The 17,914-nt window shown below is 55.3% G+C and overlaps 1 protein-coding gene across 5 annotated transcripts in view; it reads right to left on the bottom strand.

The window, feature by feature from the left end:
- Positions 1-3,885: 3,885 nt before the first annotated feature.
- Abcg1 (ATP binding cassette subfamily G member 1) overlaps positions 3,886-17,914 on the bottom strand; it is a 68,390-nt gene continuing 54,361 nt past the window's right edge. For 4 of the 5 annotated variants that reach the window (XM_045149450.1, XM_045149453.1, XM_045149451.1 and 1 more), the window contains 10 exons: positions 15,593-15,738; positions 14,409-14,532; positions 13,945-14,059; positions 11,457-11,614; positions 11,276-11,377; positions 9,806-9,974; positions 8,959-9,059; positions 8,539-8,697; positions 5,970-6,088; positions 3,886-4,880 (listed from right to left, as the gene is read on the bottom strand). In XM_045149450.1, the coding sequence (XP_045005385.1) occupies positions 4,652-4,880; positions 5,970-6,088; positions 8,539-8,697; positions 8,959-9,059; positions 9,806-9,974; positions 11,276-11,377; positions 11,457-11,614; positions 13,945-14,059; positions 14,409-14,532; positions 15,593-15,738 (1,422 nt within the window). In that variant the 3' untranslated portion in view covers positions 3,886-4,651. The remainder of the gene's footprint in view (positions 4,881-5,969; positions 6,089-8,538; positions 8,698-8,958; positions 9,060-9,805; positions 9,975-11,275; positions 11,378-11,456; positions 11,615-13,944; positions 14,060-14,408; positions 14,533-15,592; positions 15,739-17,914) is intronic. The other variant, XM_004654497.2, reaches the window with a different exon arrangement.

The raw sequence follows: 17,914 nt of genomic DNA, 5'->3' as shown, positions 1-17,914 counted from the left end.
ATTATAATTTATTATTAATTACATTTTGTCATAGGGACCTGCAGAATTCAGATTTCAATGTCCCAGGAGGGTCTTAGCTGCATCCCACTTAGATAAGCAGGGGGCGGGGAGGAACTCAATGTTTGGGCTAAACTGAGCTTCTAGACTGCACTGGGGCACAGGGCCCCTATTTCTTCCCTGACTCTGGACCCAGAGAGATTCCCAAAGAAAGGTCACCTGAACATGGTCATTGGAAGCCCTGTCTTTGCAGAGGGGTCAATGCAGAGGAACCCCCTCAACGGCAGCCCGCAAGGGTCACCGCTATAATATAATGAGGACCCCGCAAGGCAGGTGGCTAGCAAGGCAGTGAGAAAGGAGAGAGTCGAGCTTTGTGCACCCCTCACCCTGCCCGCCTGCCACCCTGCTCCCCACATCACAGGAGACTGCGGGGGGCCCCCGGCACTTGCCATCTGTCACTTGCACTGGCTGGTTCTCTGCTCCGTGTCCTAGAGGTGGGAGTTGGGTACAATTTGAAAGCGCAGCCCTAGGCCACCGGTGCCCTTTGACGTTGATCACTTCAGCTGTCGCCTGGCCAAGTTTGGGATTCAGGAGCTGCCGCAGAGTGGATGCCCTCTGTGGAGACCCTGCTCACATTGGCATGAGGGCTGCCAGCCCTGCTAGCAGCTGTTTGTCCTGTGGAGCCAGGAGCTGGGTACCCTCTGCTGGAGCTGTCCCACAGCCTATTTGTCATGGTGGAGAGGAGGGGTGGGGCTGGCTTGGCTGTGGCTCTAAGGGCTCTGGGGCAGTGGCCTGAACACTCAAATCGCTCTGACCCTCAAGTGGCCCTCCGTGAGATGGGGAGTCACATGAACCCAACATTAAAACCTGCAAGCGCTGGGGAGAGCAGGCTGGCTGCGCAGCGGGCAGACCCCTTAACAAATCAGAACTCCTCTCCCCAGGTGGGCCCAACAGGAACATCGATCTGGCTCAGCAAAATGCCAACAAATCACTTGGAACATTTGACATCGAATGCACATAAAAATTTTATATGAAATATTTTATTAGCAATCCTTATTTCTTAAGCGTGTCTAACTTCATAGTCACACATCCTGCACCTCCCTCTGCCCGGCTGGGTCCCTGTTTGACTTTCCGTCACATTCTAATTTAGCTGGCCTTTGACAAGAGCCTCGAAGGGTTTCAATCAGATCTCGACCACCCAGCACCACAGGCATGGGCCGAGGGAATGTTTTCTTTCCTGCTCGGAGTGAAAGGCTGAATTAAGGAAGGACTTGGTAGCTGATATGAACATGGCACTGTCAGACATGTGCCTGAAGCAGGTCTGTACGTATGTGTGTGTGTGTGTATGTGTGTATGTACACTGACACACACGTGCATGCGGTTCACCAGTGTCCCCTGCCTGAGCTGGCTCTCACATGTTATCCCGGGGAAGCTCAGACCTGTAAGAGCAGGGTGGCTCCTCTCCCCTGAAACAGACAAGAAGGGCAGCCTCCAGGTTAGCTTCTGAGGAGCAAGGGACAAGCAAGGAGCAGGCCAGTCTCTCATCCTGGCCATCTGTTTGGCAGCAGGATGGGGGGCTGAGGCAGCAGCCGCTACACCACCCTGCACCTGACATTCGCTCAGCCATTCTCGGTGCGCTTGCGCCCTGACAACAGCTGGACAAAGTCAGAAAGCAGGGACTTTGAGGTCCGACCTGGGTTTCAATCTCCATTCTGTTCTTTCCCAGTCCCTCAGTATTTCATCCAGCCTCAGGGTGACTCAGATGAGGAGAGAGAAGCAGTTCCCCATGGGCTACACACCCAGGGCTTGGGACAAGACAGCGCCAGGCTTTGGGGTGGGTCAGTTTGATGAGTGAATGAGCGGAGGAGCCCAGAGCGGCCCCCGCACCTCACCTGGAAGATGCCCAAAGCCTCTACCTCCTGTTTCTCTCTCCTCACACACATGCCCAGAAGTGCTTTTGGCTGTATGGATATTGTCTGTCCCTGACAGAAGGCTGAGAAAACAGCCTTTCTCTGGGTTTGTAAAGTGTGTTTTTACCCGAAGCTGTACGCTCCAAGTCCTGGTCCTGATAGTGCCTCCCCAAGATGAGGAAGGCAGAGTCCAGCACCTTCTGTATGCAGTGTTTACTGGCAACCCCTCCCCCTGGACAGAACTGGGGAACTTAGTGGACATTCAGGAGGGTGGAAAGGGAGGTGCTGGAGCTCTGACCAGGGACAGATGAGGAAGGGCAGCAAGAAGGGAGCCCCAATAATGCAGCAGATCTGGCCCAGCGGGATCTTGGCAGGGCTACGCGTCCACCTCTCTGGGGTATCTCTGGGCTTTCATTTTCACCTCTTGCTAATGCCCAGGAGCCTGGGCGGCCTATTATTTTTGCTCCAATCCTTCCTTTCAGATGAAAAACTCCACCCGCTTGAAGGGAGTGTTTGCATCCTTAGTGCTGGGAGTTCGCTAAGGGGCCACCTGGGCTGGATCTCCGCCTGGGGAAGGGAGCACATTGCTAGCTACTGCCTCACCACAGCAGAGACCAGCAGCAGCAGCTGAATGCTACCCTCAATCAGAAAGCGGGGAGAACGACCAGGAAATCTGCGTCACTTAAAGTGGCAAGCAGAGCTGGGCACCCGGGGCACATTACGAGGGGGCAAGGATGTAGCGCCCCTTGGTGCAGCCCTCAGCCTTCCTCAAGCCAGCCGGAGCCGGTGAGCAACACTGTCCAGTGAGGTGACCGCCACCCCTTCGCGTGCACTCCAACCTTTCACCACAGGGCCACCTCGCCAGCCCACACGACCCAAGCTGGAGCTCTGTCCCTTGGAAGGACTCCAACCGCACCTTCATTTATGAAGGGGTGCTGACCATCTGTTCATAGTGGGAATGGGAAACGTGGGTTGATTCCACAGCTCCTGGGGAGGGATGTGCTCTGGAGGAATCTCTGCTTCTCCCTGAATCTGAGACATAGCCCTGTAGTCTCAGTTCTGCAGTGGAGATGGTCGGCCCTCCAAAGCTCCACCCCTGGCAGGTCTTGGCATGTATGTCTTTGTTGGAACCACAACCCATCACACTAAACCATGTGCAAACGGGGAGGGGACTGGCCCTTTAGGTAATGACCTCATCCGGTGTAATTCTGAGATACAGTCATGAAACTTCCTCTCTTTCTTAGTCTATAGTTCACCGGTTGTCACTAAGCATGCCCTCTCTGAGTGTGATGCCTTACACTTATCTTGAATTAAATGAAGATTTTTTTTTAATGAAGGCTAACTGTGTCCCTGGTTGAAAGCTGAATCTAGAAGGCAATGTCATGTTTGTACAGAACAAGCAAACTTAAAATTACATTTTAATATGCATTTCCATTGTTTTCTAAAAAGAGATCTAGGAGTGAAAAAAAAATAAAATACTCTAAACATTTTTCAAAAGCCAATCCAGGCATAACCAAGACTCTGACCCTGATCACTCTCTATAAGTAGAAAAAAAAAAAAAAAAAGCTTCAAGGCCACAACCGGGGAATCTCAGAACCTGTCAGGGCTGAAAATGACCTTGAACATGATCTAGTGCAATTAGTTACAGATGAGCAAACGGAGGCTCAAGGGAGGGTCACTGATCTGCCCACAGAAAAATACAGACTTTCACAGGAGACCCCTGATTCCAGGATGATGGGTGGCTGGAAGGCAAAAGCAGTTGCATTTCCCTAAGTAGGGTGCCCATTGGCACCTCCCTTCCCACCCAGCCAGCTCGTCCCTTGCCACTGTCCCAAAGCTCAGGGGCCAGCTGAAGTGTCCCCGGCTAGCTTTCTAGGCTGAGTGGAGGTGACACATGAGGAAGGTAAAATGGTCCTTGAAATATCAACAGGGTCATCTTCCACACATTTCTCAAACAAAATGAAGGCAGCCAGGAAACTAAGAAGAAACCATCTACTTTACTCCATGTAAGTAGCTCATGGAAAAGAAAAGGTCTGGGAAAGGCTGGCCTACTCCCCCGCGGAACCGTGGCAGCGCTCTTAGCCGTTTCTGCTGCCCTGTGAGGCTGGCATCCCGGTCTCTCCTCCTCACCCAGAGCCTGTACTAACCTTTCTGTCTGAGCCCAGCTCTGAGACAAGGTTTGGATTCCTTCTATTTCTAAGCAAAGTACGTCATTTACCCTGAATAAGTGTTCAACAAATACTAAAAAGGTAACAGTTTTCTCAACATGAATGGGATCTATCGACTTTGGCTCGGAAATGAGACGAGTTTCGGAAAGACGAAACACCAGTCACAACGCGCTGTCTCCACACGTGGACTTTCTTCCTCGCGACAGGACGGCGACCTCCCCAGGGACCAACCGAGAAGTTGCTATCATCCCTGTCCAGGACCAATGGGACCTGGACTCCAGGAGGCGTTTTACTGAGGAAGCATCTTGACCCCAGCTGGGTCACAGTTGTGGCTTAAATTCTGTGTGTGAAAAAACCCCAACCTTCCTATGTCTTCCTAGTTAAAGCTAGAAAAGGGAGTGGAAAGAAGTTCCAACCCGGCCGGACACAGAAGCCGAGCACTGCTGGCCGCTGACGGACACGGCTCTAGACCCGGTTGGGAGAGTCTCTGTCATCGGGTGCAGGGGCGCTGCCCCCACGCGGCAGGGCCCACGGCCACAGTGTGTCTGTTTTGCCTCCTTGTTGGCCTCTGGTGTTTTACCTCTCGGCCTGAATTTTGTACCTCAGGACGAAATAGGCAATGAGGCGCAGGGAGAAGAAGAAGACGCCCAGGACAATGAAGTCCAAGTAGAGCTTGGCGTTCTCCACGTCCAGCTCCCTCAGGATGGCCTCTGACTTCTGGAAGTGGCACGTCTCGTCAATGTCACAGTGCAGGTCCTCCCGATCCAAGCCATAGATGGAGAGGATGACGCCCTCAAAGCCGTACCTAAGGAAGAGAGCCAGGCGTGAAGGTCATTTGTTACCAAAGGTCACCCTCCTCACCTTCTCCCGACTCACGGTTGTCTCCACCGCTCCTACAATGCTGCCTGACTTCCTGACATATTCCTAAGACACGTGACCAACCTCACTGCCCTTGTGCCCAGTTTGTTTCCCTCAAGGCCACCAGCGAAAACCCAAATGGAGTGAACAGGAGGTGTTCGTTCACTGGCAGAATGAAATGAATTGAAAAAAAAAAAAAACACTTGGATTCCTTTCGACCCTGCACACTTCTTTGCTGTTAAGATACACCGGTGGGTTGGATCTCCTGGCAAGGACACTGGAGCGTTTAAATGAAACCTCTCTGGTCCACCTTGTCATGTCAGAACAAAAGAAGCGATTTCCAGAAGAGAGACGCTGGTCTCCGGTTTCCCGGTATTGGCAAGCGCACGGGTTGTTGAAACTCTGTACAAGGGCTTTGTGTCCATCTTGTTTTCCTGAACAATACACCAGGGTCTGAACTGACATTCTAGAAAAGCCGCGCTTGTTCCCAGCCTGGATCATAGTGTCTCGGGAGGGGGAAGTGGCTGTGGCTGATGTGGGGGTGGGGGTGGGGGATGGGACGGTACAGACCACACTGCCCAGGGAAGGGCCTGCTTGCCCAGAGCCACTCGGCAGAGGGAGGACTCCCGACAGCCCAGGGGCCCCCCAGGCACTGAAATACTTTTGTTCCAGGAGACTGGGACGTTCCAGAGATGGGGTATTTTTCCCCTGCTTGTCTCATTAGGGTTTATAACTAGAATCAGTTAGCGCTTTTCCCTGGGTAGCCTGGAAACACCCAGAATATGAGGATGTGCCCTGGTGTCCTCAGGGTATGAGTCCGTGGTGTTCACTTGGTCCTTGGTGTGTGTGCATGTGTGTGTGTGTGCCCTCTGGCGAGGTGGGGCATACAGAACTAAGAAAAACACACGGTACTGGTCATCCAGCCTCAGAGGAAACCAGAGAAAGGGACTCTGAGGCGCTCTTCCACTAGCAGCAATCCCTCCTTCGGTCTGTCTCCCTCCTGAGCCCGAGCCCTGCCCTGCGACTCTGCAGGTACCTGACGTAGGAGATGTAGGACATCCACTGCAGGTACGTGGGGATGGTGTCAAAGCTGACGAAGAACCCCGAGAAGAGTAACACGGGGATGGCTGTCACGGGCCCCACAAATGTCGCCACCTGGGGGGGGGGAGGCAGGAACACAAGCAGAGCTCAGTGGAGGGTCAGGAGAGAACACACCCAACTTCCCGCGTGGGCAGCCCCGAGGACAGTCCCCATCAGCTGGAAAGAGTCCTCCAAAGGACCGCAGTCTCGCTGGTCAGGGTCAGGATGGTGGCTGAGGAAGCTCACAGGCAGGGCCCCAAGGCTCCTCTCCTGCGGCGGAGCCCACGGGCCCCAGATGAGGAAGTCACTAAACAATAGGGCCAGCACCCACTGGCAGCAGAGGCTGGTGGCCCCTGGGAAAGGCTGTCGGAAGAGGGTTAGTGAGCAGTGGGCAGCTGTCCCAGGAGCTGACAATCAGGTATGGTCACCTCTCTTAGGTCACATCTGGATGTGAGGATGCTGCCACCAAATCCTGACAAGTAGGGACTCCAGGGGATCCCCTAGATCCCCCAGTGTCCTGCTACCTCACCCCAGGGCCGCCCCTGAGTGCTAAGGACAGAGCCCGGCACATGGCCAGCAAGCATCAGCCCTCCCTGGCCAGGACCTGATGGAGTGAGTCACACTTCTCTGAGGACGGTGGGCGCTGGGCTCTTCTCCTTACGGGTGAGTGGGCTCTGGGAGATTTGGCGCAAACAACACGTGGCTCTTGATTAACATGGCAACAACCCTCTGAGAATACTGTGTGCTGTGTGCCGTGTGTGCACACGTGCACGTAGCAGAAGTGTAAAGGGAATCTAAGCCCCCTCCACTAGTGCTGTTGATACAGCTCCTGGGGCCCAACAACTATGGGACGAGGGGTCCGGCTTGAGTCTGAGCCTGTGAGGCGGCGGTCCAGTGGGGGGAGGAAGCCACCTACGAAAATAGCTGATTTCGCCAGGCGTGGTGGCACAAGCCCTTACTCCGAGCACTTGGGAGGCAGAGGTAGGAGGAGCACTGTCAGTTCAAGGCCACCCTGAGACTACATAGTGAATTCCAGATCAGCCTGGGCTAGAGTGAGACCCTACCTTAAAAGAAAGAAAAAAGAAAGAAAGGAAGGAAGGAAGGAAAGAAGGAAGGGAGGAGGAAGGAAGGAGAAAGGAGAGAGGGAGGGAGGAACGAAGGAAGGAAGGAAGGAAGGAAATAGCTGATTTCTGGAGTCCTCGTAGAGTAGGAGGTTGGTTTCAGGGGCTCAGGCTATCACGTCCTGTAAGAACAAGACTGTCCTCAGGAAGATGGCTGTCAGGGGAAGGAACCTTATAGGTGGCCGGGGCAGGCTGGCTTCTACGCTAGGACACAGGTGAACCCACGAGCTTCAGCAGTGAAGGAGGTGCTGGGCAGGAATGTGGGAGTGGGAACCGCCCGCTGAGCAGGGGTCAGGACATGGTGCGCTGTGAGGGAACCAGGAAGAAGTCAGCCGGGGAGGGAGAGCCACGCCTGAGCTGACTGTGAGAGCGGTGCGGTGGGCTCAGAGGAGCAGTCTGACTGCTTTGTGGGGTCACAGAGGGCACACTCAAGAGCCATTCGCTAGCACAGCAAGGCTGGGGACCAAAGGACAGGTGGACAGAAACTTGGGGGGGTGGGGTGACAGATGCCAGTCCTCACGGCTGGCTGTGGGGTGTTGTGACCCAGCATCTTCTCTGGGGTTCGCCTTTCTGAGCAGATAACCATAGCTACGTCTCCAGGGGTGAGGACCCCAGGCTCTGGCTGCTGGGCAGAGCCGCTGCTGTTGGGGACCCTGGCGATGAGCTGTGGAGTACATGGCACCCAGGAGCTGGAAGCATACATTGGGTGTGGGATCTCAAGGCCCTTGGGTGCACCTTCCACAAGCTGAGCTTTGGTTTGTAAGGACAGGGTGGGCCCAAGTGTCCTGGAGCCACAGAGGTGACAATACTGCAGAGACTCTGTGGGCTTGGCAGCTGGGGGCAGGGGTGCAACGTACTTCCCAGTGAGCAAGGGCTGGCAGTGAGGCTTGGGGGGAGGTGGGGGGCAGTTGTCCACCACTGAGCGTCCAAGAGGTTTAGAAAGCACCACAGAGTGTCCTGTTAGGCCCACGTGCATAGTGTAAGGATAGCTGCTGTGTGCTCTCCACTGTGAGAGTGCCATCCCTGCCTCTTAGGGCAATGCCATTCCTTCCCTCAAGAGCAACCTGGGAGTCTCAGTCAGAATTAAGGAAGGGAGGAGCTGGAAGCCAACATAGCACAAAAAGCATGAAGACCAGAGTTCAGGTCCCCAGAGCCCACACAAATCCCAAGCGTGCGTGGCAGTCCATCTGTAATCCCTGCACTTGGGAGAGAGAGACAGGGGAGTCCTGGGGCAAAGTGGCCAGGCTAGCTGGAAACAGGGAGCTCTGGGAAGGGGGACATGGCAGTCAGCTCTGCACCTGCACATGTGCACCCACGCATATGAACATGGGGGGTGTCAGGGAGCCCCTCCTCAGACCAAGATGGAGAAGGGGACCCGGTGCTCAGCGTTTCCCCAGCTGGTACCTGCAGGGAGGTGGAGGCGGCTCCGATCAGCAGGCCCAAGGACTGGGCCACGAGTGAGGTCATGGTGCCCAGAGCCGCGAACAGGACAAAGCGGACCGCATCGGACGGCTGGGACGTCATCCAATAGACAATGCTACAGTAGGCCACGGGGAACATGATCTGCAAGCACAGAGCACATGTGTCCCCAGCTCTGCAAGCACAGTGCACGTGTCCATGGGCCCAGCTCCGCAGTGCCAGCATGTGGGCAGCCACCCCTCGCCACTCCCTCAGTTCCCAGAGCCTGCCTTTACCCGTGGCACTGTCAGGATCCTCAGATCAGGATGCCCCCTTGGCAGAGCCCCTAGTGCAGCCCATGTCTCCCACCCAGCGCCGTGGCGTGCAAATTCCTGCCACCTCTTCAAAGTCACCTGCAACACGCACCTGAAAGGGGACATCGGCCATCGTCTTGGCCAGGTAGTAGGCCTTCAGGCTATACCAGTAATTCAGGTGTTCCCGGAGAAAGACGCCCATCTCCAGGGGAACTGAAAGGCAAAAGAAAGGGGTCAGTGGGCGCCGCCAGCAAGACAGACATTCAAACAGATGACAGTGGTTCTGGCTCATGCCACCATGGGGACCTACCTCCCCAAACTCCGGTACTTGGAGCAAAAAAAAAAAAAAAAAAAAAAAGATGAAGTGTTTCACTAGTCTGTCAAAATCCACCAGCTGTGTCTGTCACTGAGGAGTGACCACGTGCAGAAAGGGAGTGGGGTGTGTCTGTGAGGAGGACCTGGACCTTCCTCCCCGTGGCTGGTGGGGAGCGCTCATGATCCGTCCCGTTCCCTACTAGGCTAGCCGACTCTCTTGCCATCAACCCTTCCCATGGGTCGATTCCACAAGCTGCTCTCAGAAACACACGGTGGCTCTGGGAGCCTTGCAGGGGAGGTGTGCATGCTGGGTGTCTGCGCATCTGCTGCTCTGCTCCTCGGCAGCCCACAGTGCCCAAAGTCGGCCAGCCAGCCCAGCCTACCCAGACAGCTGAACTGTGCCTAAGCCGCAGCACTCGGGGGTCTCCTGGTTAGCAACCTGGGAAATTGCCACCGGGCTCAGCTGTCTTCCATTAGGGATCTGGCCGTTTGGACTAAGCACAGCGTATTCGCATCCAACAGTCAGTGCAATCAAAACTGGCCTTCACGAGATGGAATTTGAAACATCAAAACATGGGGTGGTGTTTGGAAAAGTCATGCATGGTTGAGGCGTGGCCTCAGGGGTGGTGCGAGGTGACACTCACAGGTCAGAACGGTGGGCATGAGGGCGGCGAACATGAGGAACAGCATGGAGAAGAAGAGGAAGCCGGAGTTGCTCAAGACCTTCTTGGCTTCATTGCCGATGCCCAGGTAGAGCAGGCCAATGAGGAGGCCGATCCCAATGTGCGAGGTGATCCGCAGGTGGGTCAGGACCTGAGGGCAGAAACAGCTCTTACCCAGGAGACCAAGGTCTCTGGAGGCATCAGACCCTGATTACTGGATCAGCAGACCTCATGGTCCACTTCCATTTCATCCTAAGAAGGTTGAGCCCTTCTCTCTCTCTCTCTCATTCTCTCTCTCTCTCTCTCTCACACACACACACACATACACACACGCACACACACACGTGCATGCACACGCACATGCACATACCTCACAGCAAGCCTGTGCTGCAGCTGAAATAACTGTTTTGGGGCTGGAGAGATGGCTTAGCAGTTAAGGTGTCTGCCTGCAAAGCCAAAGGATCCCAGTTCAACTCTCCAGGACCCATGTTAACCAGATACACAAGGGGGCGCATGTGTTTGGAGTTCGTTTGCAGTGGCTGGAGGCCCTGGCACACCCATTCTCTCTCTGCCTCTTTCTCTGTTTCTCTCACTCTCTCTCAAATAAATAAATACAAATAAAGTTTTTGTTTTGTTTTTTTTTTTTTTGGTTTTTTTCAGGTAGGGTCTCACTCTAGCCCAGGCTGACCTGGAATTCACTATGTAGTCTCAGGGTGGCCTCGAACTCATGGCGATCCTCCTACCTCTGCCTCCCAAGTTCTGGGATTAAAGGTGTGTGCCACCACGCCCAGCTCCAAAGAAAGTTTTAAAAATTTTTAAAAATGAAATTCCTGTTTTGTTGCATTCTCTTCAAGCCTGGCACACAAAGAGGTCTCCCTCCCAAGGCGACAGTGATGGTGGGGACCAGGTTCTTCTGGAGGCCCTACTGTGGACCAATGGCTCAGGGTGTTGTAAGCATGAGCCCTTATTGTGAGTGAAGTGTCTTCCAATTTGGGCCCCTGAGGCCACACTGTATGTCCAGTCTCTCCCAAGCAGGCCCCCGAGTGTCCTCTGAACCCATGGATGTTACCAAACCTCCTTCACTCACTGTCTCCCTGCCTGTATAGATCGTCCAACCCCCGCTCCCTCCGCCTTGCAATGATCTTCTGGAAGAGAAATACGCTCCCCTTGTCCTAGCTCAGTCACTGGGATTGTTCTGGCTGGTGGATGTGAACACAAGTGACCGCATGATGTCCACAGCCAGAAGCCTTATGAGAAGACAGATGGAGGCAAGCTGCCCCCCACCCCACCAGCAAGACACACAGTGACTGCTGTGGACACTGACTGGGGGGGCTTTGTTACAGCAGTGACAGCTGACTGAGGGCAACGGGGGGTCGGGGGAAGCAACCCTGACACGTGCTCTGGAGGAGGTGGTGGGGAAATGGGCCCTGGAGAAGGCCGAGGCGCCCTTACCGAGTCCCGCATGATGCTGAGGAAGGTCCTTTTGAAGAGGATGCAGAACTGGGTGAGGCAGCTGGCTGAGAAGCTGTGGCAGCCCTCCATGGAGGCCGAGTCCTGAGGGCGAGTGCAGGAGGGGCTGGGTGAGCCGCACGCCCACCGCATCATCTCGTTCCCTCCCCCCTTCAACACTCACCCTCTTTACCTCCTCAGTGGGCCGGTGCCACAGGAAAGGGTTCACCTCAGCGTCACCCCCCAGGTCCCTCTTGAAGTCAGAGTCGCACATGCCTTCCCGTACAGCTCTCACCAGGCGGCTGTTCTGATCACCGTACTCACCAGATGCCACCTCCATGACTGCAGAGACACAGAGAGTGGGGTCAGACTGAGCTCCTGGAAGGACGTGCCATGGCGCTGACGGGCACCACAAGTCTGTATCCTTCAGTGGCAGTCTTTACTGCAGTGGGAATTTTTTTTTTTTTTTTTTTTTTTTTTTGGTTTTTCGAGGTAGGGTCTCACTCTGGTCCAGGCTGACCTGGAATTAACTCTGTAGTCTCAGGGTGGCCTTGAACTCATGGCAATCCTCCTACCTCTGCCTCCCGAGTGCTGGGATTAAAGGCGTGCGCCACCACGCCCGGCGTACGGGAATTTTTTTAATATTTATTTAATTTTTCTTAACATTTTCCATCATTGTAAAAAATATCCCATGGTAATGCCCTCCCTCCCCCCATACTTTCCCCTTTGAAATTCCATTCTCCATCATATTACCTCCCCATCTCAATTATTCTACTTACATATATACAATACCAACCTATTAAGTACCCTCCTCCCTTCCTTTCTCTTCCCTTTATGTATCCTTTTTAACTTACTGGCCTCTGCTACTAAGTATTTTCCTTCTCACGCAGAAGCCCAATCATCTGTAGCTAGGATCCACATATTGCAGTGGGAATTTTTGAAAAGATTTTATTTATCTATTTATTAGAGACAGAGAGAGGGGTAGGGAGAGACAAGGAGAGAGAGAATGGGCACACCAGGGCCTCCAGCCACTGCAAACGAACTCCAAACTCATGTGTCACCATTCACCATGTGCATCTGGCTTATGAGGGACCTGGAGAATCGAACCTGGGTCCTTAGGCTTCACAGGCAAGTGCCTTAACTGCTAAGCCATCTGTCCATCCCAACCAGGAATGTTTTAACGAGCCACAGGGCCACCTGAGGACTTCAATGGCAGATGCAGAGTAATTTATTGACTGGTGTTCTCTCTCAGTTCCCAGCAAGCCGCGAACGGTGTCAGGAGACCGGAAGTACAGACGTGTGTGGTGCTGGTACTTAGCCCGAGAGGGAAGGAGCTTAAGCATCTGCCGCATGACCACCCAGTGTCCTCTGGGCTGACCCCAGGCTGGGGCCTGGCGACAAGCAGGAGGAAGCAAGGGGTCCTCTAGAAAGAGCTAAGCGTGTGCGTGTCGGGGTGATGAATGCACCACGGAGGAAGAGTCCCTTACAGAGGCCTACTACCCCAAGGGCCCTGAGGCAGGGGACCACTCCCACAGGCCTCCCAGCCCAGGGAGCAGCTCTTCCCCTGGCCATCCCCCTTGCTCTCTTTCTCCATCGCCACCTCCCTCCCCGCCTCCACACTTGCTTGGTCCGGCTCTGACTCCTGCTCCGGGGTGACAGCAGCTCCCGGCTGTCCAGAGAGCTCAGTGTTCTCCACCCGAGCTGCCTGTTCCTCCCTCCACGACCCCAATGCCATCCTGCTGATGTCGAAAGACCCCGTCTTCCCTGGCCCCCTTCCTGTGTCAAGGCCAGCCACCTTCTTTATGGAGCTGGCACCGGGCTACCAGATGTCACCAGGACACCTCAGGGTCACCGGGAAAAGCATCACCCACAGCTCCCAGGAATTCCTAGCGCCATGGTATAGTGGTGACTTCAAGCCCCCCATGTGGCTCATCCCACCCTACATGCCAAAGCCCCTCGCCTGCCCGTAGGAGGCACCCTCATCTCAGTGACCCCCCACATCCAGGTCATGCACTACAGTCCTCCTCCTCCACTGCCCCTTCCTCTGCATTCCCACCCCTCCTTCCCAGCTCAGAAGTACCCATCCATCCCTTGCCCTTTCTCCTCCTCCCTTGCAAAGGAATAAGCCATCTCCAGACCAGATGCTTCCTGTGGTTTTAAAACATCTCCCGGTCTGCCCCCTAAGCGGCGGTCTTCCTCGCCCCTCGCCTGCGTCCAGGACCAGTGCCCACCCCTCCGCCCCTGCGCCAACACAATCTGGGGCGTAACATAAAGCCCTGAGTGCTCTGTGGCCAAATGAGACTGTGGGAGAAAAGCTGGAGGCAGGTAAGCCAAGGAGGAGAGATGTCCACCTGAGTGACCTTGGGCAGCGGGATCTCTGCAGGGAATTAGTCACGGACCCTGGAAGGAGGGGAGGCTCTAAGGATATAGGGACTGGTGTCCTCAGAGAAGGAAGGGCTCAGACAGAGGGCAAGGCCTAGGGCACAGCCTGGCCACCGTACACATCCTCCTGGAAGAGGGGTCTCCCCGTAATTCTCTATAAATGTTGAGACTGGAGCCATTTGTAAAACAGTCTAATAATTCCTAACTTTAGGCTCAGTCAAAGTGGAGCATACAAGATGGGGACAGGGAGAGACTCTCGTTTCCTTCCAGCTGGCCAAGGATTCACTTACCAAAATCTGCAGGGTTGTGGTATGTGGGGCAGTTCAGACCCAAATCCCTCAGATATGGCACAAGATTCGAGACCTTTCCCCGGTACACACACTGCCCTTGACTTAGGACATAAAGCTGGCAAAAAGGAAGAAAGAAAATGGCATCAGCCGAGGCTTCCTCTGTAAATAACCGAGGTTCCAAAACCCCTAGTCAATCAGTCACCATTCAACCAGCCAGTCAGTTGGTCAACTAGCCATCCAACCTGTCAGTCAGTCATCAGTTAGTCAGCCAGCCAGCCAGCCACCAAGCCAGCCAAACAGCCAGTCAGTCAGTCACATGGGGAACTAACAGAAAGCGTGAGGATCCAGGCTGTCATTTGCCCAGGCTGGCGTGGTCTATCTGGGAGTCTGAGGAGGAGGCGCCTAGAGTGGGAAGTCAGGGGCACCCAGGTCAAGGGTCTAGGTAGGGGCAAGGGCCCACATACCTGGTCAAAGAGCTCGAAGAGCTTGGCGCTGGGCTGGTGGATGGTGCAGACGATGGACCGGCCGCCCTGGGCCAGTCCCTTCATCAGGGACACCACCTGGAAGCAGGAGGCGCTGTCCAGGCCACTGTGGGTGAAGAACACCGTGAGAGGCGGGCAGCCCTGCTGCCTCAGGGCCTGGAGGACGGGGAGGTCCCTACCAACGGAGGACACAGTGCAGGACCCTCATGTGTGTCCCCCAAGGTCAGGCTCTGTTCAGTGGTGCGGCTGGGCGTGCTTCGTGTCACTCCTGCAAGACCCTGAAGGACTGGGAGTGGGGTGGAGGGGTCCTGTCCTTGGCAGGGGACAGGAGAACTGCAGGTTGCTGAGCCTCTCAGGTGACCAATGGGACACGGAGGTCAGTGGTGAAGTGCCCCACTCCTAAGTCCACTGGAGGACTGTCAGAGGACAGTGGTGGAGTGGCCGGGGCCAGGGCTCACCCCCACTGCTGGTTTTCGGGGCATATCGGTGCCTTTCAAGGGGAGCCTGTACTCTGAGGCTCGCTGGGGGCTCGGCCAGTACCAGTCAGTCCTCGGTAACCTCTCGCCTCTCCCCGCCTTCCTCAGCACCACTTGGCCCGCCCTGCTTCTGCTCCTCCTCTGGGCAACTCTGGACTCACTGGTTCTGGGCTCCGGGGTTGGGATTCTAGACTAATGTCCCCCCCCCCCCGCGGCCCAAATGTATGTTCAAGACAGGAGTCGGGGCTCACATGGGCAGAGAGAGCCCGTGAGCCACTTGAGGTGGGGTCTGTTTACATGGGCTTCTCTGAACCAGCAGCGCTAACATGCACAGTGTTTCCAGAACACGGGACATCAGGTTCCTTTCTCACAGGGGCCTGCAGCCCTGGCCTTCACTTGATACCACGGGAGAAGTGGACGTTGGGAAGGGATGCGTCCCCCACACCCTATTCCACTTTCAATGGGCAGGCGCGTGGTCTAAGCACATGCATGTCCCTGAGGGCGTGGGGAGAGAGGTCAGCCGGTCCCTCCGTCTTGCCACCCACAGTAGAAGGGTCGGTCCCTCACAACCAGCCCCTCCCCCAAAGGCCACATTAGGATGGTAGTGGCACCTTTAAAACCCTGGAAGTGGACTCTGGGAAGGGCTCTCCCCTGCTTCTCCTGGTCATTAGCCTAGCTGCTGTGGCTTACCTGGTGGGCTCATCAAAGAACATGACCGGAGGGTTGTTGACCAGCTCCAGAGCGATGGCCAGCCGCTTCCGCTGGCCTCCGGATAGGCTCCCTGTGCGTATGTTGGCGCAAGACAGCAAACCCAGGGCTGTCAAGATCTCCTTGACCTGGAGACAACGGAACCAGAGTCCCCATTAGAATGAGATCTCTCCCAACCTCATGACTACCGGGGTCATGTGCAGAGCCCCGCAGGGAGCCCTCCCTGCTGGGCACACCCTGCCAGCTCACACACAGGGCACTGTAAGACAGGGCTGCCCAATGTGAGTGGCAGGCACTACCTCCAAGCCACAATCATGACTAACCAGGGCCACTGATGCCCAGGGACAAGAAGCACTGTGGAGGCCTCACTTGGCCTTTGGCTGGTGACCTGGCACCATCTTAAACTTCTAAGCTTAGCCCAGCACCCAGTACAGGGCAAGTACCCTATAAATATTTTATCAGAAGACGGATTAATGGGCACATAAGTGGATGAATGATCATGTCAGTGACCAGTGCAAAGGGTCACTGACCACTAAATGCAACAGTGACTGCAAAGTGTCTGGAGGAGCCCTTGGGTCACAGCAAGAGTATAATCCTAGACAGCCACCACCCACAGTTTTATTCATCACATGAAATGCAGGAGCATAGCCCCTGCAGGTTCCAAGGGTGCCACGCAAGCCAGACTCTTTTTTTTGGGGGGGGGGGTTTCCAAGGTAGGGTCTCCCTCTAGCCCAGGCTGGCCTGGAATTCACTGTGGTCATCTCAGGGTGGCCTCGAACTCACAGTGATCCTCCTACCTCTGCCTCCCAAGTGCTGGGATTAAAGGCGTGCACCACCACGGCCGGCCAAGCCAGACTCTTGAACTGTGCACAGGGCAGTGAATAGCCCCATCGTGACCGACCCAGGGGCCATCCAGCGCCTGGCCAATGGGATGAGGATCGAGGGCAGCGAAGAGACAGCTCGCACGCAGAGCCCTGTGATTGGCTGGGGGTGGTGAGCAGCACCGGCCAGTATGGGGCCGGCTTCCATGACGGCGCCGGGTCTCCACTGGTGTTTCCTCAGGAGCAGGACCCTGGACGGTGGAGGATGGGCCAGGTACGACCTCTCCACCAGGCTTCTGTCCTGGGAGGCCAGCCACTCCGGTGTTCCCTCCAGAACTCACCCCGCCTCATCTCCAGCCCTGGCAGGACAGCGTGCGGCAGCCAACCCCTGATGGCTGTCGTGAGAAGACCAAGGCCAGCAGCTTCTCTGGGGAGATGAGGTCATTCAAAAGGCGGAGGAACTCAAGGAGGAAGAAAATTTCCACTCTGAACTTTTGAATTATTTATACGTCGTCAGTACAAGAGTGCAGCTTTGGTGGTAGATCCAACCAGGGCACTGCTGCTGGATAAGCCAGAGCAGGTTGGCACTGGGTCAGAGGCCTGGGTTCGAATCCTGGTCTGCCTCTCCTCGCTGATGCCTTCGGCCCAGCACCGCTGACTCCTTCTGGAATGCTGTGCTTCAGACAGGGATGTCAACCCAGGAGCAGCTTCGGTGTGGCTGGCTGGAAAGGGGCTGGTGCTGTGGGGCCACAGTGGGGGACAGGCTACTCTTTCTAGCACTTTTGCGTGTTTTTTTGGCATGTGATGCATGTAGAACATGCCATCTAGGTCCTGTGGGGATGGGTCACTGTGGCGCCACAGTAAGTTTCACGGCAAAGGTTTCAGGCTTCCAGAATAGGTGGCTGGCCCTGCAGGTGTGGCTGGGGTTGTCCACTCTGGGGGCATTCCACACACAAGTAAAGCCCCTTTCCCTTGTGGAGGGGAATCTGGAAACAGTTGGCAGCCGTCCTTCTGCCTGCAGAGCCCACAGTTAGTTCCACACCACCAGGTCTGGCCCCGTCTCCAGTCCTGTCTCAGAAGGGACTCCACACAGGTTGTTTTAGTCCTAAAGGCCGTCAGAAACAACGAGCAATGGGATCATTTATTTATGTATGTCTTCCTAAACAAGAAAACAAAACTCTCCCATGACTGCTTGTAACTCAAGTCCTCCTGGGGCCTTGGGGTCCAGAAACGGCCTCAGCAGCCCCACATGGGCCTATGGTGACTTGTCTCCTGAGGAAGTGGCTGCAAGGGGCTCCCCAGGGCCAAGGCGCCTTTTCTGGGAAACGAAGCTGGTTGTGAACACCACATTCCACTACCTGCTAGAACATTCCACGTCATTGGACTTCCATCGGCTATAAACAGCTTCCACTGAGGTGCCATGGGGGCTGGCAGGAAATGAGTCAGGGTTCAGAGCCCACAGTTCGCTCCGTCCTTGAGGCAA

This window comes from Jaculus jaculus, chromosome 5 (genome assembly GCF_020740685.1).
Source record: "Jaculus jaculus isolate mJacJac1 chromosome 5, mJacJac1.mat.Y.cur, whole genome shotgun sequence".
Classification (NCBI taxonomy): domain Eukaryota; kingdom Metazoa; phylum Chordata; class Mammalia; order Rodentia; family Dipodidae; genus Jaculus; species Jaculus jaculus.
Note: the sequence above shows the minus strand (reverse complement) of the source record. Positions and strands in the feature narration are given on the sequence as shown.